This window comes from Carica papaya, chromosome 7 (genome assembly GCF_054855325.1).
Source record: "Carica papaya isolate Zhongbai chromosome 7, ASM5485532v1, whole genome shotgun sequence".
NCBI lineage: Eukaryota > Viridiplantae > Streptophyta > Magnoliopsida > Brassicales > Caricaceae > Carica > Carica papaya.
In genome coordinates, this window is record NC_142315.1 from 18,240,319 (window position 1) to 18,266,149 (window position 25,831).

The window sequence follows — 25,831 nt, forward strand, 5'->3', positions numbered from 1 at the left end:
CTGAGCTCTAGCACAAACAACTGCTGTCTGATCTCTGGGCGGAGATCCTACTCGAACCTTCTAGCCTTCTTGCCTTTATCTAATAGTGTCTCAGGGGAATATCGGCCCAACTCTAGAAACTTGCGTGCATATTCTGACACAGTCATGTTTCCTTGGACCAACTGTACAAACTCCATCTCCTTCAGATGTCGGAGATACTTTGGGAGGTATTCTGCACGAAAAGCTGCCAAGAACTATTCACAAGTAACTGGAACAGGCAGGGTGGTCTATTTGAGTTCCCACTAGTGGTCTGCTTCTCCCACTAGTATGTAGGTAACAAGGGTGACTTTTTGTTTGAGAGTCACTCATAGGGTCTTGAAAGCCTTCTCTGTCTCTGCTAACCAGTACTCGACATCTTCAAAAGAGGATCCCTTTGCAAAAGTAGATGGATTTAATCTCTTATACATCTCTATGTAGCCTGGGTTCATCATGGAAGGAGCTGAGTCCTGTGGAAGAGGGACTAGGTCATGCTGAGGATGGACTTGGTGGCCCTGTGGTGGTACTTGTTGATACGGTGGGGGCACCGGATTGTACTGTGGTGGTGTCGGGTGGTACTGTAGTGGTGCCGGGTGGTACTGTGGAGGAGCAGCGTCGTACCGGGGTGGCTTAGGATCCTCTCGTTGTAGGGGTGGCTCAAGCTGTGGTAGTGGGGGAGGGTTAGGTAGTTCCCTCCTTTCCTCCTGGCCCTGCTGGGCAGCAATGAGTTTCTCCAGCATCTCAAATATCGGGTCAACATCTTCTTTAAGCGAGCCATCTCGGGCTGCTCGATTTAGTGGGAGTCTTCCTCTCCTCATCTATCTGTACCTGCATTTCATAAGGAATGGTTGAGTGATAATCCTATGTTTTTGTGTTCTGTAGGAATTGTGTGTAAGGAATGGGTTCGAGGAATGCGACTCTGATACCAACTGTAACAACACCAGAAATATACAAAGAAAATAAATGGAAAACAAAAAAAAAATCTAGCATCTACTCGCAATCTTCTTGCAGATCGGGCTCTGGAACCTGGTACTCTTGATTTGAAATAGTTAAATAAGGAATGAATTACACTAGCCCAGTAAGGATATCACACTATATCACCGACACAGAAGTAAAAGTTAGTATAAAATCGAAAACCACTAATGGAGCACTAAATTTAGCAAACTCATTTATCAATAATAAAATCATTTACCATTCACTTACCATAGTGGAATTTATGAAAATAACCTATGTAGAAAATAATATCATACAGATCATAATTTTATGTAAAATCAGCAACATAGCACATATCATAAGTCTATATACATCGTCAATAAACCAAACAATAACTGTCACTTTTTTCACCAGCCTACTAGTATCCATGGGGCTTCATAGGGATGTCCCCGCTACACGTGAATCATTTTCTTAAACAATCTCAATTACGGGCCGTCCTCATACCCCGTCCGGTATGAGTGCCAAATTATTAAACCTCAATACCCCATCCGGTATGAGAGTAAAGCGGGCCGTCCCCATACCCTGTCCGGTATGAGCGCCAAATTATAAAGTCTCTATACCCCGTCCAGTATGAAACAACGTTCACGGTAAGAGTTTTTATGTACTCGGTCTGGCCACCATCTCTCAGGATATCCAATAAGACTGCCGTTTTCATCTATTCATTTTCTCACACAACTTTTCCGTTTTACGTTAGTCTTCATTTTTCAAATCAACCATAATCATATAAGTAAACAAACATGCATCAGGGAATACAATCATATCTCAATTTTTCAACTAAACGGTGGTCACGTAAGATAGCAATACATGCATTCAAACCATAAAATTGATAAATCAGATACTATCATATTTTTAGACTGTAAAATAAATCAACAGAAATCAACAGAGAATAATTTCCAGTACTAGCTCCATTAGCAATCTGTAATTAATTATGCACATTTATTAAATTTACACAAAATACTATATTATTATTTATTTGAACTTCAATTCTATGATAAAAAATAGGGTGAGGGATCCTTATTCCATTTGATGGCCGAAAAGCTAAGCTGTTCGACTGCGCCTATGGGTGATTCTCGGGTTCCCTGAATTTTTCTTCGGAAATTAAAACGCGCTAATAGCACTTACAAATATTCAAATCAAATCCAAAATTAGTCCTGGAGCCCACTTGGCCAATTTTAGAATTCCAGCACGGCGGCTCTACCGACGGCGCCGCTACCTGTGGCGACGGTCAGCCTCAGGTTGGCTGTTTTCGACCGTTTTTGGTCGAATTCAGCTGATTCTGCATCGATCCCTGCAATAAAATACATTAAAAGACCTTGGTCGGCTGAAAAAACATAAAAACCCGAAACTCACCAGCAGCGGGCTCTCCGATGCGGCGGCTCCTCCGACTCACGTTGTGGTTTGGGTGTTTTGCTATGATCAATCTGTAAAGAAGGACATGGTGATCACAACGGTGAAAAAATTACACATAACAGGAATCGGGAAGGGTCTCATCGTAGGTGTTATGTGAAATTTTCCACAGCTGCACTGTCGGGCTTCACCGATGTTTTCTGGCCTTAGTCAGTCTTTTTGCTCCGATTGACCATGGGTGTGTTTAAAATTGAATTTCGAGCAAAAAGAAAATTTTTACCTTTTTTGGCGGTCAGAAAAAACTCCGGTGCGGCGGCAGGTGGCGGCAATGTCCTTCTGGTGGCCGGGTCTTCTTCTCCGACAAGGGGGTCTGACGGCTAGGGTTAGGGTTTGGTGTGGATGGGAGTTATTTATATCCGTCCACTTTTGATCTAGGTCGTCCATCACGTTTGATCTAAACTATCCGATCGCGATTAAATAGGGAGTGAATCTGGATCATTCATCGCGATCTAATCTGTGCCGTCCACGCGATCCACTCTAGGCCATCGGATCGCATTCAAATCTAACCGTCAGATCGCGTTTGGAGAGGAAACGCATCTGGGCCGTCCGTGCGCGCGGGAACGCATCTGGGCCGTTTGATCGCAGGTACGTAGATCACCCCGCGTGGCACCGCGTCAGCGTCCGCTTCCACGCGGCGCGTCCTGATTTAGCGGGCCATTTGACCAGGCATCTGACGTGGTGAAACTTCTCTAAATTATATTTTGACTCTTATTTTCTAATTTCAAAAATATATCAGAACCTAAATTTTCACCCATTTTTCCCAAAATTGTTTTCAATTTAATCATCTATCAATTTTACTTCATTTTTACTCTAAATTAAAATTAACAAATTGAAAAATTAAGAATTTATATTTATAATTACACCTTAAATTACAAAAAAAATTAATTTAGAGTGTTACAATTAAAATCCTCCTATTTCTTATAACCTTCTCCACATTATCAATGATCTTGGTAGGGTATTCCGCATAAGCCACATCTAAACAGAGAAGAGTTTGCTGATGTGAGTTGATGTGAGAAGGATCATGGTGATATGTCTTGAGCATGAATACATGGAAAACGTCATGTAGGCCAGAGAGTTCAAGGGGCAAAGCAATATTGTATACCATTGGGTCTGTACGCTCCAAAATCTTAAAAGATCCAATAAAACAAGGACTCAACTTTCCTCTCTTACCATACCATAATTTTTCTTTGTATAGAAAGACCTTGAGGAAAACATGGTCACCCCGAACAAATTTTAAAATAAAATTATTCAGAAAATTAGGAAAGTAGAAAATAGATTTATAAAGAAATAAGAAATTAATAAAATTAAATATTATTAAATAAATATTTAAACAAATTAAAAATAACATTCAAACGTGAAAATAAATTAAATAGAAACTTTGGAACCTACATGCGAGAAATAAAAAAAAATCAAAGGTCGTTTGGGCTCAAAGTGGGATCCGAGGACCTAAATGAATAATAATTTAAAAAACTGGGACTTTTTATAATTTTGAAAAGTTGGGCCATATCAGTGGGTGATGTGGCAATGCAGGCAGTGGCCTCAAGTTATGTGGCTGACACGCAAGCATGCCTATGCATGCATGGTTGCCCTTGTGGTGATTTGCCTATGAACGAATCAGACAGCCAAGGGGCGTTCCCACCTTGGCATTATCAACAGTCCACACGTGTCCTTGTTATGCTCTTAAGGGATGGTTGCGATCACTTGTGGGCAGGGTAATCCGACGGCTGAGAGGCCACTTCATGCGGATCATGATCTAATGCCCTGGATTGTTTCCTGCCTAATTTGATCAAACGGTTAGGATTCTATCTCAATCAAAATTCGAATGAATGGTGTAGATTGCATGACATCTTATCTAACGGTCGAGATTTCACACATGCCCTTTTGCCCTTAATGAAACCCTAGATCCTACGGCTACGATCTAGGTGCTCCTGATTGAATGGTCAAGATGCATTTTTGGATGTGAAATGACAAAAATGCCCCTGACCAAAATGAACGACCTAGATCTCTCAATAGATATCCAATGGCCGACGGTCAGCCTATTTAGCGGAAACCCGATTAGGGTTTCCCTCACTTGAGGCCATTCGGTTGAAAGGAGAGGAAGGTGGGGAGATCACATAGCCACGATCTCCACTCAAAGGAGGAGCTACTCGTGGCGAACCACCGCGAGTCGGGGAGAAGGAGAGAGATTGTCCAGCAATGATCTTGCATGGAGAAGAAGAAAAGAAAGGAAGCCGAGGGAGAGAGGGGTAGTGGCGCTGCATGTGGTGGTGGCCACATGCGCGAGGAGGATGGAGTGGGAAGGAGCGGAGAGGTGAGAAAGGGAAGAGGGGCTCGCTACAAAGGGGAAAAGAAGAAAGAGAGAGGGAAAAAGAAGGCCAAGAAAGAAGGGAGGAGAGCGAGGTGAGCAAGAGAGGAAGGCGAGCTGAGGGAGAAGAGAGGAGAACTGGGTGAGCGAAAGAGGAAGGTGAGCTAAGAGAGGAGAAGGAGAAGAAAGGGAGCGGTTTGGGGCCGTAAAGCAGAGGAGACGAGTGGTTCACATGTGCGAGCAGTGTGAGCTGCGAGTGCGGAGAAGAAAAGGGGGCTTGGCCGTAAGCAGCTAGGTCGCGAGTGGGTGTTGCCGTGTGCGCGGCTTTCGCGGGCAGGGGACTTATTTGTGTACATGAGGGGGGTGCTGGTGCTGCGGGAGAGGGAGATCTGAATAGGGGTTGGAATGTGCGTTGTCGCGGGCGACTGTGCCGCGTCTGGGGGGGACTGTGCCCGCATGCGCAGGTAGTTGTGCCTGCATCCGTGGGTGACTGTATAGATCTAAGGTTTTTCTAGTTCAAATTAACTAGAAATAAATTAAATTAGATAGATAAGTAATTTAATTTAATTTCAATTGTAATAAAATTTTATGAAAATTTATTTTATTTTTGCGTAGGCAATGTAGAATTGGGAAAAAGGGCATTAAAAGATCATAAAGTGAGCTTTAGTCATCCGGAATGGAGGTAAATATATGTAGTAGCTAACACGAAGCAACACATACATGTTATAGAAATCAAGGAACGTTTTCAAAATCAAATTTTGAAGAGTTTTAAAAAAGGACTTAAAGAATAAGAAATCGGGAATTAGTAATTAATTCAGGTAACTTGGAAATTGTGAAAATGGATTTTCATTAATAATGCATGTTGTGTGATCGATTTATTCATGATTCCTTGTTGTTTGAATGTGATGGTTTATTGGATGTGTTTTGAGTAGATTAGGAAATCGAAGAAATAGTAAAATGTAAAGAAGATGAGTTTAAATTGAATAAAATTATAAATAATGAAACAAAGCAACAAATAAAATAAATTTTCAATAAACTTATAAATTTCAAAATAGAATTATAACACAAATAAAAACACAAAATAAACTAACATAAATCAAAATAAATAAATTACAATAAATTAAATAGAATATTTGAAAACTTTTAAATTAACAACATAAAACATAGTTGAGTTAGTGTGGAATTCATTGAGAATGGAAGTGTTGTAAAGTGATAGAAAAGAGTGTATGTAATTAAAGAGATGTAAGAAGTGCTTGAGAATGCAGATAACATAGCAAGAAATGTATAGCATAATTAATGACACAAATAAAACTCAAGAAACAAAAATCACTATACAAACACATAAAAAGGTAAATAGAACCTTTCAAACAAAAACTCTCAATATACGTCAAAATAATATGGGTGAAATTCAGTGGTGGTTGAACTCTACCTGAGGGTGGATGAAAGCCCTTTCAGATGTGGTTGGGATGCATGTTCTGTTTTGGGTCACCTAGTGATGGACTGCTGTGACCAATTGTTGCATGAATTGTGTGTGTCTCCCAGTAACGTAGTGGGGAACTAAATCCCAAAATGGTATTTGTTTTGCTAGTCACTTCGTATATGATTAGGAATCAACAGTTGAAAGTTAGAAAGAATAGTAGGAAAACTGAAATTACTCAACATCAAATAAAACACTAACAATGTTAATATGGTGATTGTGTTGGGGAGTAAATCGAGGATCAGGGTCACCTACTGAAGGGTTACAGATGCCTTAATTTAGTCGTGAATTACGAGGGAAATTGAATTGTGATATTGAGAATAAGATTCGGTTATAGTGGAATATGAGGGATAAAGTGAACTTAGAGGGGTTTTGGGAGATAAATTGAGACGTGTATTTAAGGGATAAACTAATGGGTGGAATTTCAAGGGGTAATCATGAGAGATTTGGTTGGATAAATGGGTATTAAGGAGATAATAAGGGGCAAATTAGCAAATTTAAATCTTTCTACATTTCATAGTCTTCAAATGAAAATGAAAAGAAAAGTTTTATATCTTTGAATAGTTAAATGGGTGTTGTATATGCCTGCCAAGAGTGTAGTCTACTAGACGTACTTACTAAGCCTATTATTTTGCTCATTCCATTCAAATTTTAATTTTTTTCAGATCAATTCCAGAAAGATAACTTATAAAGCCAAATAAAAAATTTCATATTTTACTTTTCATCAGGTGAGTCTTAGTTCAGTAGTAGACTCTACAGAATCTTGTAATCTCATGTCGTAAATTATGTTACATGTTATATAAGGGATGAATAGCTTTTGTTGTATTTTTTTTTAAATGTTTGTGTTGTATTTTTTTATTCAATTTTTTTGGCTGTGTAGTTTCTTAGGGGAAGGGGGGAGGGACTGCAGGCTGTCACAAATTCTTTTTCTTTTTTTTTTTTTAAGTATGAATGTTTAACCAACCCTCTAAATTTTTTATTTCATCCTTCTATTCTCGCTGTTTCTGTGATAGCCCAAAGTATCTAAGGGTCTTCATTGACTATTTAACATGCGACATAGATAATTTTGTACATTCAAAACAAAATGTTCTATACAACATCCCTTGATAACATTGTAATATCACTTACAAGAGCATGGGTTCGAAAATAGAGTCATAACAAAATATACAGTACCAGTAAGAGAACAAAATGAAATAGACTCTCATCAGAGTACAGAGTGTGCCTCCTACTGATTTGGTTTAGTATTTGGATCCTCCTACTTAACGTGCGGAGTAAGTATACATAGTAGTAATGTAACACCCAAAATTTTTCTTTATTTTATTTTTATTTTTATTTTATTTTAATTTTTTATTGGAATTTTGTTTAATTTTATTCTATTTTAATATTTAATTTATAAGGTTTTAATTTAATTTAATTTAATTTAATACAAATAAAAATAATAATAATAATAAAATAAGGTAAAATTATTTTTAAAATTTAATTGAAATTGATTTTGAAAAAAATCGGTGAAAATTTGAATTTTGGGGGTGTTTTTGAAAAGAAAATCGAAAACCGGTGGTCAAAATGCAATTTAGAAAAATAGTGTCACGTCAGCAGCCCCGGCCAACCAGGACACGCTGCGTGGCAGGGACGCTGATGCGGGAAGCCACGCAGGACGGAGACACGTGGGCGATCCGTGTGCGCACGATCGGACGGCCCAGATCCGTTCCCGCGCGCACGGACGGCCCAAATCTCACGCGTGCGGACGACTCAGATTTATTTCCAATTTAATTGCGATCGAACGGTCCAGATTAAATCATGATGAACGGCTCAAATTAAAAGGGGAGGGTTATAAATAATCGCATCCACACCCAACCCCAAACCTTAGCCGCCAGAACCCTAGTTGGAGAAGACGAACTAGCCACCGAAGGAACCGACCGCCGCCATCCGCCGCCACACCGAAGGATTTTTCGGCCGCCAAACGAGGTAAAATTTCTCCTTTTGGCTCGTTTTTCGATGCTGAACCTCTCTATGGCCAAATCGGAGGCAAACTACCGGCCGATTGGCTAGAAAACACCGCCGAAGTCTAGCGGCGCCGCCGCTAGTTTTCTCAGTTTTTTCCTCCGATGAGATCCTTCTCGGTTCCCGTTCAATGTAATTTTTATACCACTGTGACCATCGTCATTTTCTCTACAGGTTGACCGGAGCAAAACATCAAATCGCAACTCACGCTGGAGGAGCTGCTGTACCCGAGAGCTTCGTCGCCGGTAAATCTCAGTTTTTTAGAATTTTTTGGCCCACTAAGGGCCCTAGGGTTATTTATCACAGGAACCAATGCAAGTCTGGCCGAATTCGATCGAAAACGGCCGGAAACGGCCAACCCAAGGCGGATCGTCGCTGTGGACGGCGGCGCCGACGCCAGAGCACGGCGGAGCCGCCGTGCCGGAATTCTGAAATTGGCCGAAAGGGGCTTGAGTCTGATTTGGGATTTTTTGGGGACATGTGCAAGTACCGGAAGTGTGTTTCAGTTTCTGGAAAAAAATTCAGGGAATCCAGGGACTGCCCGTAGGCACAGTGAGAACCCGATTTCAGATTCCGAAACAAGTAAGGATCCCTCACCCTATTTCCTATCACGGAATTAAAGATTAATAAATGATAAAACGGTATTTTAGGAATTAATGGATATGTATAATTAATTAAGATCGCTAATGGAGCCCAAAACTGATGTATTTTTCGGTCAGGTGTTGTTTGATTTATTTTACAGTTTTGAATGCAGTATGGTGCCTGATGTGCTTATTCTATGGTTTCATATGCATGAATCACGGTTTCATTTATTATGCTTTGAATTATTGTGAACCCGATGTTGTGTTGCTTTGTTTGGTGTCCATTACCGGTTTACATATTTATGTTTGGTTGGATAATTGAGATTAAGAAAAATAAAAAAAGGGTATGTGAATTGATAAATGGATGATGTCGACAGCCTGACTAGATATCCTGGGAAATGATAGACGGACCGGGTCCATAGAGAACCCTACCGGGAACGTGGTCTCTCATATCGGACGAGGTATGGAGACTTTATGTGTTTTGGTGCCCATACCGGACGGGGTATGGGGACGGCCCGTTTCACCCTCATACTGGACGAGGTATTGAGGTTTATAGTTTTGGCACTCATATCGGACGGGGTATGGGGACGCCCCTGGAATTAAGTTATTAATGTGAATGGTTCACGTGTAGCGGGGACCCCCTATGGATCCCCATGAATACTAGTAGACTGATAAAAGAGGAAATTTGTTGCCTGATGATTGAAATACAAAAGCATAATATGTGTTATGTTACAGAGTGTGCATGATCTTATGATGTTTATGATATTGTTGCTCATAAGTTGTTTTCATGAATCTCACCGAGGTAAGTGGGCAGTAAAGATTTTTATTATTGATAAATGAGTTTGTTATAAATTATGCTCCATTGGTCGTTTTTGATTTTCTACCAACCTTTACTTCTGTGACAGTGAGATAGTGTGATGTCTTTACTGGGCTAGTGTAGCTCATTTCTTACTTAACCATTTCAGATCAGGAGGACTTGGTCCTCGAGCCCGTTCTGCAGGAAGACGGCGAGTAGAATCATAAGAATTTATTAGTTTTCCTTATAGTATTCATTTATAGTATTTTCTTTAGTTAGTTTATTCTTTCATACGTTTAATTCGTTTTGGTTATTATGTAAGGGATGTTAATCATAATCTATTTTATTTCGCTTCCGCACTTATAATAAATTTATTCATTTCTTTTTAATTTCCGAGGCCGTTATAGTTGGTATCAGAGCCGCGTTCCTCGGACCCATCTCTTACACAATAATACTTAGAGGAATACCAAATTGGGAATTATTACTCAACCCTTACTTGTAAAATGCAGGTGCAGAGAGATGAGGAGAGGAAGACCCCCACTAAACCGAGCAGCCCGGGATGATTCGCTTCGGGAGGATGTTGACAGAATGTTTGAGATGCTCGAAAGGATCATTACTGCTCAACAAGGTCGAGATGAGAGAAGGGAATTTCTCGACCCTCCCCCACTACCACAGTTTGAGCCACCACTGCAGCGAGTGGATCCCGAGCCACCCCGGCAAGAGCTTGCTCCTCCACAGTACCACCCGGCACCACCACCGCAGTATAATCTGGTGCCTCAGCCACAGTGTTGCCCGGCACTGCCACAGTATGATCTGGTGCCCCCACTATATCAGCAGGTGCCACCACAGGGCCCCCTAGTCTATCCTAAGCCCGGCCTAGTCCCTCTTCCACGGGACCCAGCTCCTTCCCTGATTGACCCGGGCTACGTAGAGAGGTACAGGAGACTAAACCCTTCCACTTTTACAAGGGAGTCCTCTTTTGAAAATGCCCAGTACTGGTTGATGGAGACAGAAAAGGCTTTCAAAACCTTAGGAGTAGTTCCTGAGCAGAGGGTTACTCTTGCTTCCTACATGTTGGTGGGGGAAGCAGATCGTTGGTGGGAGCTCAAGCAGACCACCCTGCCCACGCCTGTCACTTGGGAGCAGTTCCTAGCAGCCTTTTATGCTGAGTACCTCCCCGAGCACATCCGACATTTAAAGGAGACGGAGTTTGTTCAGCTGGTCCAGAGAAACATGACAGTGTCGGAGTATGCTCGTAAGTTCCTAGAGCTGGGCTGATACTCCCCTGAGACATTGATGGATGAGGGCAGCAAGGCCAGGAGGTTCCAGTGGGGCCTCTGCCTAGAGATCAAGCGGCACTTGTTGGTACTAGAGCTCAAGACATGTTCAGCTGTTCTGGCAAAAGTGCAGATCGTGGAGAGGAGTTTCAACACCCTTTCCTAGTCATCAGGGAGTCACAGACCCTCAGTTCCAACCTGCAGACCAGCACCTACTGCGCCTGTCCAACAAAATATGAGGCCTAGATCGGCGATCCAGGCTCCCCCTCAGGCTCCAGAGGCAGCATGTGGCAAGATCTGTCAGCACTGCGGCAGGGATCACAGGGACCGACCATGCTATCGCCTCAACAACACCTATCGCATATGTGGTAGTGCCCAGCACTATGCGAGAGAGTGCCCGAGGAACCAAAACCAATGAAGACCTCCTTTTTAAGGCAGGGTTTACAACCTCACACAGCAGGATGCCGACGCCGACCCGGACGTGGTACAAGGTATGTACACTATCTATGACCATATTGCTCATGTTTTATTTGACACTAGTGTATCGCATTCATTTGTTTCACATGTTTTTGCATCTAAACTTAATGTATCACCTGATAAACTTGATTCAATATTGTTTGTGTCTACTGCTGGGGGTGAAACAGTATTAGGGAAAGTTGTCTACAGAGCTTGTGCCGTGGAGATAGCAAATAAGAAACTGAGTGTAGACCTAATAGGGTTAGACACGGGGGATTTTGATGTAATTTTAGGAATGGATTGGCTAGCGGCGTATCACGCCACCATAGATTGCTTTAACAAGAAGATTGTATTCAATCCTCCTAATGAGGAGCCATTTACAAATTAATAAAATTATTTGATACTTATTCCTTGATGACAAGTTTCTTTAATTTTTAAGTACTTTAACCTTGCTATTTTCTCTAACTAGACAAGCCCAAGAAGGAAATTTGTATCCAAGAGACTTTCCAGATGTGTTTCCGGACGAACTGCCCAGATTACTAATGGACAGGAAAGTTGAGTTCACTATAGACCTGCAACCAGGCACCCAGTCCATTTTAGTTGCTCCTTACCGCATGAGCCACGTTGAGATGGAAAAGCTAAGGAAATATATCACTGAATTGCAAGACAGTAGTTTTATTAGACACAGTGTGTCTCCTTGGGGTGCCGGAGTCACGTTTGCCAGAAAGGGAGATGGAACGTAGAGACTGTGTATTGATTACAGAGGATTGAACAATGTCACAATCAAGAACAAATATCCCCTACCCAGAATTGACAACCTCTTCGATCAGCTGCAGGGTGCGCAGGTCTTCTCCAAAATAGACCTGCGATCAGGTTACCATCAAGTGAAAATAAGAACAGAAAACATCCCCAAAACAGCCTTTCGTAAAATAGGGAAAAAGAGAAACATACAGAGAGAGAGAGAGAGAAAAAGAAAAAAAATAGATTTGCAAACATAGCAAGAGCAAGCAGAAGGCTTGAACGGGAGCATATTAGAAGCAAAAACCCAAAGCTGCACGTGACGAACTGAGTGTGACAGAAGCAGAATCGTCAACTGATTGCAGAAGAAGCAGAAACGCAAAACAGAGAATTTAGTGGAGAGAAAAAATAATAATAATCGAGCAATATTTATTTAAATTTTCAATCAGCATATTGTTGGGTGGAAATTTTCAAGAATTTTTTTATAATAAAATTCGAATGCTAGTATTTGGAAATTTTTATAAATTTATTTTTTATTATTATGTGATTATATTTTTCTCAATTATATTTGTCATTACTCATTTCACTATGTGCGGTTAATTTTTCTTTGTTACCTGAATTAAAGATAAATTTGTAACTTAATTTTTAACTTTCTTTTGGTTAGCAGTATCGAATTTAATTGGGTTGTAAAAATTGACCAACTCATTTCTTTATTTGTGATTGATAATTTTAAAGTAATGGGAGTGAAATTTTATCAATTAGACATATATTATAAAGTGTTAATAAGACTTGAACAAAGTAATGTAATCAAGTTAATATAAAAAAAATCGAATTATCACATATTTAATTAAATCAAATTAATAATTGTTATAAAAGGTTAGCAGTTGTTAACTGATTGACATAGAAAATACTTAGAAAAGGAAAACGAAAGTATATTAAGATAGTTTGACCATTGTAAACTAGATTAAATCGATTGCATAGTTAAAACTCGAATATACTTAAGATTCAGGTGAAATTAATTACTCTGGTGTCCTTCTATTGATAAGTTTTCCTCAGTTTAATTATTCTGCTTTTATTAAATTATTTTAAATTTTTTTCCTTCAAAAATTTAATTTTAATTTCTAGATAATAATAGAATTTCTACAATTTTTATACTTGATACGCAATCCATGTGGGACAATACTCTACTTATCACTTTATTACTTGAACGATTTCATGCACTTGCGAATTCGCTCATCATTGTGTGTGCGCATGGCTTCCTTGTTGTGTGCACGTGCATGTTGCTTCCTTGTGCAAGTTATCACTTGCGAGTTCTCTCCTCTCCACGGGTTGGTATAACTCGCAAAATGTGTCTTGTTTCTTTAGGAATTCCTTTGGGTTGTCTTTGTTCACATCACTTCCTTAAGATTTCTTAAGTCTTAAATCACCCCACTAAGCTTTTTAAGCCTTCTTTGGATATCTTCTATATAGAACCTCATATGTTGTGACAAGCCATGGTAAAAATCTCTCAATCTTCTCCCTTCAAGTTGAATACCATAATTGAATTCTCTTGGATCAAAGTAATCAAGCTTTATTCAATACACTTCAAGGAATCATAGAAAAAGAAAATTGCAAAATAATTCTAAAAGTAATAGAATTTAAACACACAAATAAAGATAATGTGTGTTTATGAATGATGCTAAGTAACTAGGACACAATTAGCTACTTAGTGATATAATGAAAGAAAAGCACAATGAAAGAGAGAAACTTATAATGCAAGAAACAAAAAATGGATATGATTTTTTTTTTTTTGTGATGTCTATGAGCGGATACAAGGTTATGCAAAGATAAAATAATAATCGAATGTAATAAATAAGGAAAACCCAATCAGTTTGCTTCTTACTTGATTCTTTATTTTAACTATTAAGGATAACAAATATATAAGGATAAAATATAAGAGATAGTAAGATTTATTTCGAGTATAAGCTCTAATACCAAATGATGTGAAACCCAAGATCAATAATACAATTCAAAACTCACATTATTTCAGTTAGTGTCAAAACTTATAGTTAGATAAACTCTTCCTACTTAACCTGCAATCAATAGATAATTGGAATTAAGGTAAATGAAAAAAATTCAGAATTGATAAAATGCCACAAGAGTTATCTTGATAAATTAAACCAATTCCTCGATTAATGAGACTGGTGAAGAACACTTCACTTATAGAAAGATAAAACTTTGTATTTTTATTGCTTTGAAACTTGATACTTATAATCATAGTTTAAAGGAATATTTATAGTTGTAGGCTAAGTAAAATATAAGGAAAGAAAATCTCCTAATTAATTGCATAAGCTTGATTAGGAAACCAAATCAAAAATAAAATAATGAAAAAATTACTATTAGGAAAGATTTAATTAAAATAGTGTAGGTATCTCAACCCCTTAAGGAAACCTCTTAATTGGAGAATATCTCTCTTTAATTGATGAGAATCGTAAGTAAACAAAAGAAAAATTAGGGCTCACTTCAAAATGGACACCAAATCTATAATCTTCCTAAACTTGTGAAGTCCATTGTAACACCTCGCCCATCACTGTACTAAAATGATTTGAAAACTCTATTTATTCGAGACTTTGACCGTCTTAAATTTAAATTAATTTACGTCATTCTCAAGATCTGTGATTTTAATCTATTTTTATTTTTATTTTTATTTATTTTATTAATTTTACTATTATTTTTATTTTTATTTATTTTACATTATTCTGTTTTATTTCAAAATAAAAAATTAGAAAAAAATCAAAAATACAAAGCGGGAGAAAACCAACTCGTAGGGAAAAATCCCACGGGAAAATAGGTTTGCCCACGTGGGTGCTTGGCACTGTGCGCGCGCGCAGTAGCAGGCTTGTGCGCCTACAGCGTGCCAACTGGGCTATGCTACCTCGGGCGGAGCTCCACCGCTGCCTTGTGTGGCGCATTGCTGCCGCCAAGGGAGAAAATTTTTCTCCCTCGTTTTTCATGCTAAAAATCTTTTTCTCCTCTCACTTTACCGGATTTCGCCACTTGGTACCAATTCAACGGTTCTGAAATTCTATAAATTTTTCTTCCCCTTCCTTTTTTCTCCACACTTCTATTTCTTCTATTTTTCAAAGATTTAGAGAGAGAGAGAGAGTAAAATAGTGAGAGAAGAAAAAGAAATGAAAACGATGAAGGAGAAAATATCGAGGTTTCGGTAAGGAATCTAGTATTACTTTCGACATCCTTAGGAATATTTTTGGATAAACAAATTTAATATGATAGTTATTTTGTCTGTTTTGCATGCTTCTATATTCAAATGAATCAAATTGTCTTATTTTCAAGCATGATGTGTGATTTACTGATACTTGGTGAATTTGCATGTGATAAATGTAATATGTAACGGCCCCGGAAAATATTAAAATGAAATGAGTATTTAAATCATATCGAATGCGGAAGCGAGATCAAAATTTCAATTAACATCCCTTACACGAAAAACCAAACAAACGTACTTAAAATATAAAAGGTTAAACTAACTAAGAAAGAAAACTCGAAAATAAACTATGCGTATGACTACAGAGTCTCTAGGCATCCCCTTCGTCGTCCTCCTGCGGAACGGGCTCGGGAACCATGTCTTCCTGATCTGAAATGGTTAATTAAGGAGTGAGCTACACTAGCCCAGTAAGAACATCACGATATCTCACCGTCACGGAGATAAAGGTGGGTAGAAAAACACAAAAAGACCAATGGAGCACAATTTACAATAAACTCGTTTATTAACATGAAAACCTTTACCATCCACTTACCTTGGTGGAATTTATGAAAACAATATGAGAAAAACAATAACATCATCATAATCATTGAATAATCTAAGCTGTAAAACATAACACTTATCACGCCTCTTGTAATTCAATCATTGTACAACATATCCCTTTTTCTCATTTACCAGCCTACTAGTATCCATGGGGGTCCATAGGGGTTCCGCTACCCGTTAACCTTTAACATTCATAATCAGTTTCCAGGGCCGTCCCCATACCCCGTCCGGTATGGGCGCCAAAACCATGAACCTCAATACCCCGTCCGGTATGAGGGTGAAACGGGCCGTCCCCATACCCCGTCCGGTATGGGCGCCAAAACCATAAACCTCAATACCCCGTCCGGTATGAGGGTGAAACGGGCCGTCCCCATACCCCGTCCGGTATGGGCGCCAAAACCATAAGATCTCCATACCCCGTCCGGCATGTGAGACCACAATCCCGGTAGGGTTCCCTACGGACCCGGTCCGTCCACCATCTCCCAGGATATCTAGTCAGGCTGACCCCCATAATACAATTATCAGTCTATACAATCTTTCATTTTCCTTTTCCTCAATCAACATCATCAATTCACATTTAAACAAGCAAATCGTAATTCATATCAACAGACAACATACAATATCAGTTTTTCAGTCATTCAACCCATAATTAATAAAAACGTAGTATATGCACACAAATCTGTAAAATGAACACATCAAACCCCATAATGCATTTAAAGCTGTAAAACAGTGTAAAACAGGCCAAATAACAGTAAATCATCAATCACACTAGACTCGGGCTCCATTAGCAACCTTAAGCAATTTCACACATGCGTTAATTCAAGAAATACCGTTTTATCATTTTGAACTTTAATACCGTGATAGGAAATAGGGTGAGGGGTCCTTACTTGTTTTCGAGATCCGAATACGATTCACAGTGCGCCTGCAGGCTGTCCCTAATTTTCCCTGAATTTTTTCTCGGGGAACTGAAACACACTAACAGTACCTGCACGTGTTCCAAAAAAATTCCAAATTAGGCCCAGGGCCTCTTTCGGCCCAAATCGCAACTCCGGCACGGCGGCTCCGCCGTGCTCCGGCAACGGCGCCGCCGCTGGCGGCGGCGAGTCACCTCGGGTTGACTGTTTTCGGCCGTTTCCGGCCGAATTCGGCCACACTCGCATTGGTCCTTGTCAGAAAACAACCCTAGGGCCCTCGGGGGGCCAAAAAATCACGGAAAAACGGAGCTTACCGGTGGCGGCGCTCTCGGGTGCAGCGGCTCTCCGGCGAGGTTCGTGTTTTGGTGATTCGGCTCCGGTCAACCTGTAGAGAAAAGAATGGTGATCACGGTGATATAAAAATTGCATCGAACGGAGGCCGGGAAGGGCCTCGTCGGAGGCAAAAACCGAGAGGGGGCGCGGCGGCGCCGCTGGGCTTCGGCCGCGTATTCCGGCCGTTTGGCCGGGATTTCGGCTTCGATTTGGCCATAGGAGGAATCAGTGGGGAAAAACGAGTCGGGGGTATGAAATTTACCTCGATCGGCGGTCGGAAATTTCCCCGGTGCGGCGGCGAGCGGCGGCGGGTGGCGGCGGTCGGCCTCTGGTTCGTCTTCTCCGGCGAGCGGCTGGCGGCTAGGGTTTGTGGTCTGGTGTGGGGGTTCTATTTATAACCCCTTGCCTTTTGATCACAGCCGTTCATTTTGTTTTAATCTGGGCCGTTCGTTTTTGATTGAATCTGGGCCGTCCGTGCGATTGAATCTGGGCCGTCCGATCGCGTGATTGATCTGGGCCGTCGGATCGCACCCACGCGGATCGCCAACGTGGCTCCTTTCGGAGTGACGCGATCTTGCCACGTGGCAGGCCCTGGTTGGCCGGGACTGCTGACGTGGCTGCTGACGCGGCTGCTGACGTGGCCCCCTTTTTTTTTTTTTTTTTTTTTTTTTTTTTTTTCCTCCTCCTTTCCGGGTGCTACATAATATGTAGCCCGTGATAATAAAATAATAAAATAAAAAAAAAAAAGAGAAAAGTAGAATGAAGCCTGTATGGTCCGAAGTGTATCTATATTGACATGCATATTGTATCAAGTGTCTTGTTAAGTTTTTTATCTCTGAGAGGTATCTGTTCCCCTTACCATTCGGGGTATCTGTTTTTCCTCCCCCTATCTGGTTTGGAAAGATGTAAGAGGACTGCTCCTAGTGGATGACAGTGTGCCCTCTGACGAGAGTGGTATCGCAATATTTGTAGGGGTCACTCGTGGTTAAGTTATTTGTTAGGACCACTATGGTTAATACGATCGTGGTCATAGATCGTACCATGGTTTGGCCAGGCGGAAGTGGATTTGAGCAAATTGTCGTATCTGTATATGATTTGGTCATTCTACTTGGGCAGTTGGAAATCTGTATTTATATCTATCATCAGAGATGGAAGTTTATAACGACTTCGCGAAGCATGACACAAAAAATCTGAGCATTTCATTATTTATTTGATTTTCTTTATTATTTAGTATGATTTATGTATATATAATTTTTTGTGCGAACGTACTATTTTGATATTCGAATAAATATTTTTTTTCTTAATGATGAGTTGGGTAAACATGAAAATTAATCGGTAAGATAAAACAATATACTTTTAAAATCTTACGATGTTAATTTAATACTATTTTACTTATTGAGCATATGGAACTCACTCTTTCCATTCTTTCCCCCTCCTCTTCACCCCTAGATGAGGAAGAAAATGAGGAATCACAGGCAAACTTACCCTTGGAAGTTTATGCGGATCCTGTGGATTTACAAGTCTGAGTGCATGTATGTTCCCGCATTCTGATGAATTTCAGTAGCATAGTGAAAGAAGTGGTCCTTATGTTTTTTATTCTGTAGTCACTTCTTGCCTCAATGATGTATGTATTTAGGATTATATATATGTATCTGTAAGGAATTTGTTAAGGTCCTAATTCTGCTGCATAAATATTATTATGCACTCGTTATTCTGAATCTGTATTTAACACCCAGTTGCGTTAATTGGCCCCTAGGATGTCACATACATGCCTTTAAATGCTTAAGATTCGATTTCCTTTTTTTAAATATTAAGATCGGCCAAGGAAGATCTTTTGGATTAATTATCAATTCTCTTTATATTTAATTGCTGTTTTGGGTTGAAAAATTTAAGGGAAGAATGTTTTCTTCCTTAGGGGAAGATCCCTTACAGTTTAAGGAAATTTTCCATAAACTTGTCTCAACTTCCTCCCTTAATTGGGTGAGGATGCACAACCGAATTTTTCCATAGTCGAATGGGCTTATTCTTCTTTCCTTGTGGGCTTCCATGCTTGGTCCAAGCCCTTCTTTCTTATTAATCCATCTCTTGATATGGTTAAACCTTCCTCAAGTCTCTTGGCTCATATTTTTGTGCTTAGTCCATCACATGAAGCCTTCATGCTTTGCTTCCCTTTATGTGGATGTTGTTTATAACCCAAAACTTTTGATCTCCCATAAAACAACCTTTGTTATAAACTATTAAGAGTATACGGTTCAAGCTACTATTTGTATAGGCCTTGTCGCATGTAACTTCTTCCTAGGCCATTTGTATCCTTCTTTGGACATGTTTGGCCGCATTGATCTTTCTCTTGGCCGCTTGTAGCTTCTTCTGGATGGCCTGGCCTGTTTGTGACTTCCTTTCCGTAGACCAACCCATGGCCTCCTTGACTTAAATTGTTGTTGAAATGATTCAACCCATCTATGCTCACATCATAATGGCAATAACCTCAACATAGAATTGACACATTTTATACTATATTTTAGTGGTTCATAAACAAAAATAACAATAATGGTAATATTATTACTCAACAAAATGATAAACATATCAAAGAAACTCTTATTTGATATTACATCCTTAATATTACACACTCTTCCTTATTGTTTATGAGACGATACAGAAAACATGCTAAGGGAAAATACTAATCTCACACAAGTTTATTTTACTGAAACCTAATCTGAAGGACATAATACATTTTATGCGAAAGCAGCTTCACAAGAAGCTTTAAAACAAAGTGTAGGGGATACTCTGAATAAGTAACTCAAAGGTCTTTCTTTCAGCGGAAACTTCTGTACACAGGACTGTACATGCAACTCTCAGCATACTTCAAAAGATCGGCAGGTTGGGGTAGATGCGTAGCCAATCCTGCAAAAGCACAAGAAAAAGATATGATCATGTCTGAAAGATGAAAGGAAAAACCATAGTAATCTACCTGACTATAGGGTAAACAGAAGCGACTTACCAAGTTCATATGCCTTAGCAGCCACCTTAGCAGCTATATGAGCTGAGATTTTTCTTATGTTAGAGAATGGTGGGTAAATCAGCCCCTTCTCGTAGTTCTCTTCAGAAACTTGCTCAGCCAAGGCTTCAGCTGTTACACATCAGACAATAACAAAGGCTGGTATTAGGCCATTGCCAAACCTGCTCTGACAGTACTATTTATTTCGATAGATCGTGTTTTATTAGGGAATCAATCAGAACGTGTCCCAGTTCTGCATTTGTTCCTTATTACTACAAGAAAAATGTGCCTACAGAAACCCGATGATACAAAATTCTTCTGGTGCACCTTGGGTATGTAGGATCTTTTACACCACATATCAATTATTACTTGAAGACACTATTTGGAAGCAAAAGTAGAAAAGTATAAAGGCTTATTCTTAATTCCATTATGCTTGTTACTTACATGCTGCCAAAAGCATATCATCATGCACACGAATTGCTCCAGCAATGACCAGACCAAAACCAAACCCAGGGAAAATGTAAGCGTTATTGGCCTGATTTATTACCAAAGAAAAAAAAATCAGTTCAAGATTATTCAATCAATTATAGCAGTAGATGAAATCTTAGGGAAAACTTGCCCAAGTACTAAATAGTTATAATCATATAACCTGGCCAGGAACAAAAATTTTGCCATCATATTCAACAGGATCAAACGGACTGCCACTAGCAAAAATTGCACGACCCTGCACAAACAAAGGAAGTAAACATAAGGTAAGAATGGAAACTGAGGATTTTGCAATTTTAGGCATATTCCTTAATTACTGGATATAAAATCCTTGAACATTACCTCACTCCAAGTGTAAGCTTCTTCCGCTGTGCACTCCGATTGTGTCGTGGGGTTTGAAAGAGCCATTATGATAGGTTTCTGTAGGCCACAGATAATGATTTGGAATCTTCAAGTTGGAACATAGTTCTGGCCGAAATAAATAGTCAAACTGGCCAAGCTCATTAAAAGGAAGAAAGTGAAAATACCTCATTGAAGGAGGCCATAGCCTCAACCACTTCTTTTGTAAAAGTTCTTCCAACTCCAGATGATCCAATCAAAACTGTTGGCTTGATTGCCTGACAAAATATGGAGGTACTGTAAGGACCAAAAAAACACTGAAAATAAATAGAAACCTAAAGAAAAGCATAAATTTCACACCTGGACAGCCTCCAAGAGAGTATTGACAGGTTCATGTTCATGAGCCCAAGGCTGCTTGAAGTGTTGAAGTGAATTTTTACGAGACCTGACAATCAGTCCCTGAAGGAAAATGAAAAACCATTTGAATATATAGAGGAAATGGGGATGATAAAGTTGAAAGAAAATGGATATCCAAGAGCTTTTGTTTGGAAGGAATTCTGATCTGGTTCCCTACTACCTTTGAGTCCACAAGCCAGATCTTTTTGCGGGCTTCTTCCACAGGAGCATTTATCTACCAAAAACAGATGCAACGAAATAAATGAAGGAATAGTTTCTATCAGCGTACTGAAATTACTCCAAATCCCCAAATGTAACAGAAACAGAAACCAAAACCAATTTGCAAACATGAAAAGTTTGCATTTCTATACCCGCTTTGACATTTCAAGTGCTATAAGCTCTGCTATACCGGTGCCAGCCTGAAATAATGACATTAACCGATAAGATAAAGTGGATAGACCAAATGCTAGAATATAGAGAGGAAGAGAATACAAATCTGTTGAAAGTTAATTACATGATCTATTGGAACAAAGAAAAGAAGAAAGAAAGGAGAAAGATGATGCACAACAAAGCAAAAGTAAAAAAGTGAAGCTTTGACAACCGAAAAAATACAATCATACAACAAGCAGTAGGCCCATTCTCAAGTTACATTCTCCTATATACTAAAATCAAGTTTTTATGCTCGCTTTAAACCTTTGATTATCCCTACTTTAGCAGCAGGACCAGAATCATTGATGATATTAGCAGGGAAGTGAAATGAAAGGAACAAAGACTTACTTCACCAGCACCAAGGAATAAGAATGTCTGATCAGCCAGGGACCCACCAAGTAACTTCAATGCAGCGACCACCCCTGCAAGAACAACAGATGCTGTCCCCTGCAGCAAAAGGTGAAGCAAATTAGAGACTAAAAATCTTCCCAAACACGAGCATCCACTGTCACACTACTTCTACCTCTTACCTGTATATCATCATTGAAAACGAGATGAGTTGCTCTGTATTTTGAAAGCAACTCAAAAGCATTGTGGTTTGCAAAGTCTTCAAACTGCATAATTGGTTGCAAGTGAATAAGCATGACCAGAAATGGACAAAGATTTCCAGTTTTGCAAACCCAAATATAATAAAACCATTAGTTAATTATGTCCACCTGTATGAGAACTTTTTCCCCATAATTCTGCTTGACAGCAGTCATGAATTCTTGTAGAAGCTCAGAGTATTCCTGCAACAAAAAATTCGAAACTGCTGAAGTATGGAAATAAAGTAATTCAAACATAAACAAAAATCTGCAGATAAAATCCAGATAACAAAAATGAGTTGAAACCTGTCCTCTTGCCCTCTGCTGTCTGAGCCCGATATAGAACTCATTGTTCAACAATTTCTCATTGTTGGTACCCACATCAATGGTTATAGGCAAACACTACAAGATATTGAAAAAACAATTAATTATAGTGGTGTTGAGGAAACAAATGAATCAGAGGCAGATTTCATGGTTGAAAATTTCAATTTTCATTTCCATTTCGGCCAGAATTTTAATCTACTATTATGCTGAATTTTTTTTCCAAAACATAGATAATAAAAGACAATATTAGAGCAACTATGATAGTAACAAGAAACTATATCAAGAAATGCTTACTGCTGAGGGACGAACTCCTCCAAGTGCTGTGTATAAAGCTAATTTCCCAACAGGAATTCCCATTCCCTAGAGCATTTCCAAAAGAGTCAAACATAAGATTTACAAGCTCAACACCACAAGTCAAGAATTTACCATTCTATTTAATCGTTTGCCACCATATTCTTTTACTATATTAATCTTTAATACATGGATTGCATTATAACTTTCATTATTAAACCACCTCCAACCTACCAAAAGTATGCAAGATGGGAATGAAGGAGATTCAAACATTAAAATCATAATATATTTCTACATATGAAGATATGTTTAGTAATTAAATGAAAGAATAAGAATGGAATTGAATGAGATTTGAATCTAAAGGACCATGAATTTTGTAGCTGAGAGAAATGAAGTGTAATATGGTACCTGGCAGCCAAGATCTCCAAGTCCCAAAATCCGTTCCCCATCAGTCACAACTATAACTTGGATACTCTTTTTAGGCCAGTTCTTCAGTACCTCAAGAATTTTTCCCCTGCAGAATTATCAAATTGAGTCACAAACTGACTTACTCCATGCACGAAGTCACACAACAAAGGGATTTCCATACTTCTCTTTCAAACTGATGTATAGACCCTGAGGGCGTCTGAAGATGCTTCCAAATTTCTGGCAAGCTTCACCGACAGTCGGGGTGTAAACAATAGGGAGCAACTCCTCAACATTATCAATCAGGAGCTTGTAGAATAGTCTTTCATTCCTTTCCTGTAAGCACAAACACAAAAGAAAATTTTACTATTCAACACTATCAATCAGGAGCTTGTAGAATAGTCTTTCATTCATTTCCTGTAAGCACAAACACAAAAGAAAATTTTACTATTCCCCCAGTTGTCCTTCACAGCATCGAAGACACAAAAACCAATCATTCAACTTGAGATGATAAACTATAAAGCTAATCTCATTTCAGAATCTTCAAAATAAAAACTGAAAGTAGTTAACTTGCACGTATATTCTAAGGCATCAAATATTACAATCAGATTATGATCAAGATTGAAAAGTAAACAATGTGGTTAAAGCAGTTACCTGAAGTTCAGTCAAGGCCATATATTTCTGCAGTGGAACTTGATATTGTCGGATATTATGCATCAATTTCTTCTCCTGATTCACAAAATTAATAAACCCAAAGAGGATTAATAAGGGCTTAAAAGATTATTTTTCTTTTGAAAAAGAAAAAGGCATTGCTAGCAAAGGGTAAACCTGAAGCTGTTGAGTGGAAATAGCAGGAGGCAGAAGACCTCGCAAGTAGTGAGCATCTCGTTCTTTCTCAGTGAATGCAAGGCCTTTGTTGTGGTGTGGATCCCTCAACAACGTATACCCACTGCACCATGTTCCATAAATCTCAAACTCTTTAGTATCTCAGATTATTTGAATTACTTCCAGAGGCGTAAAATTCTAAGCAATCGACCCCAAAATTCAAAACACCGTTGAGAATAAGAAATATATATATATGTAGTAACTTTCCCAATTCATACGCTGTTTATCAAAAAAGTAGTAAAAGAACAGAGAAATGAACAAATCAGAGACTATGTTGAGACATTAGTCAGCACAGAAAACAGAAGAGATCATTAAAAAAAAATCCACCCACTTTCCAGGAACTCCCAGAAAATGAAAACGAGACCCGTTAAATAATTTAGAGAACTATTAAGCATAAAATCGGATTCAGCTTACAAAACTCAAGCATGAAGAAATAAAACCAAAAGCTATTTCTTTGGGATGAACCATTGGCAGTTGGAGCACAGTGAATCACATAAAATCACATCAAACATTTTTGTTTTTTTTAACCAACGATCTTATGATACAGTGCCGTAATCCATGAAAGATGATTAGAAGAAGTGAACCTTGCAACGGAGAAAGTCCAGGGGGTAACGAGTTGATCCTCTGTGGCGCGATCCTCACCGTAAACATCTTCGACTCCGCCACCAACGGTGACTGATGATCCGTCCTTTGCGGTACTCTCCATCCTGAGCGTTGAAATCTTTTCTTCTACCGACAACTCTTTTTCTACTCTGCGATCAAGAAGAAGCAAAACTGAGTCTGTGCAAACGTCAAGGGAGCCATGGCCATCTTTATACTAGAAGCTGAGTAGCTTTAAGTCAAAGTCAAAGTTGATCAACCAAATAAACTATCATAAAAAATATCTTCGCTCTATATAATTGAAGGTGGCTGCCACGTGCTTGAAAAATCTTTTGCATGAGAAACTAGTCTTTTTAAAAAAAAAAAAAAAAAAAAAGAATTAGCAACGGTGATAATTGTATTCTAAATGCTAATATATACGGGTTTCTTAATAATAAATTAATATTATTTTGCATATAATTATTTTTGTCTTTGGCACTAGAGTAAATAGAAGTCTGGTGCATAATTGTAATTATCTATAAAATTAGGGTTAAATTTGTAATTTAATACAGCTACTATTCGTTAGTGAAAAAATCTTATTATTTTTCCAAATTTAAACGAGCAACTTTTTTTTCTCAATTAAATATTTTTCTAAAATTTTCATTTCTTCATCATAGATCTCTTCAAATTCATCAATTTTTCAACAGTAGGTAAAATCTGAATGCAAATTATTAACAAATTCGACATGGTATGAAAGCAGACAAAAAATTTCTTATAAATTGCTAATCGTAAAATTGATTTTAAAATTCTAGTCTTTGTTTATCGATCTTTTGACCATCATGAATGTAATTTTAATTTCAGAGCTATCAAAGCATGAAGAAATGAAAGTTTCGGAAAAATACTGAGTTGAGAGAAAAGCGATGCTCGACTTCTGAATTTGGAAAAAATGAGAAGATTATTTCATTAATAAACAGTAGGTAGGTATTTATACAAGATGAATTAAATTAAAAATTGAATCTTAAC

At 38.8% G+C, this 25,831-nt stretch overlaps 2 protein-coding genes across 2 annotated transcripts; one reads left to right on the plus strand and one right to left on the minus strand.

Annotated features, from left to right (window-relative positions):
• The first annotated feature begins 4,397 nt into the window (after window positions 1-4,397).
• LOC148253028 (uncharacterized) lies at window positions 4,398-12,499 on the plus strand. Its single transcript, XM_088208145.1, has 2 exons — window positions 4,398-5,402; window positions 10,085-12,499. Exon 2 carries the CDS (start codon window positions 10,095-10,097, stop codon window positions 10,851-10,853), a length of 759 nt encoding a protein of 252 aa, XP_088064271.1. The 5' UTR covers window positions 4,398-5,402; window positions 10,085-10,094; the 3' UTR covers window positions 10,854-12,499.
• A 7,135-nt stretch (window positions 12,500-19,634) lies between these two features.
• NADP-ME1 (NADP-malic enzyme 1) lies at window positions 19,635-25,033 on the minus strand. Its single transcript, XM_022044388.2, has 19 exons — window positions 24,814-25,033; window positions 24,173-24,293; window positions 23,999-24,073; window positions 23,529-23,680; window positions 23,348-23,453; window positions 22,943-23,008; window positions 22,631-22,726; window positions 22,457-22,528; window positions 22,271-22,354; window positions 22,089-22,187; window positions 21,683-21,730; window positions 21,493-21,546; window positions 21,276-21,374; window positions 21,104-21,193; window positions 20,919-20,996; window positions 20,740-20,814; window positions 20,535-20,625; window positions 20,094-20,222; window positions 19,635-19,996 (listed from the first exon to the last, which is right to left on the minus strand). The coding sequence occupies exons 1-19, from the start codon at window positions 24,933-24,935 to the stop codon at window positions 19,908-19,910; spliced, it is 1,746 nt and encodes a 581-aa protein (XP_021900080.2). The 5' UTR covers window positions 24,936-25,033; the 3' UTR covers window positions 19,635-19,907.
• Between the last annotated feature and the right edge of the window lie 798 nt (window positions 25,034-25,831).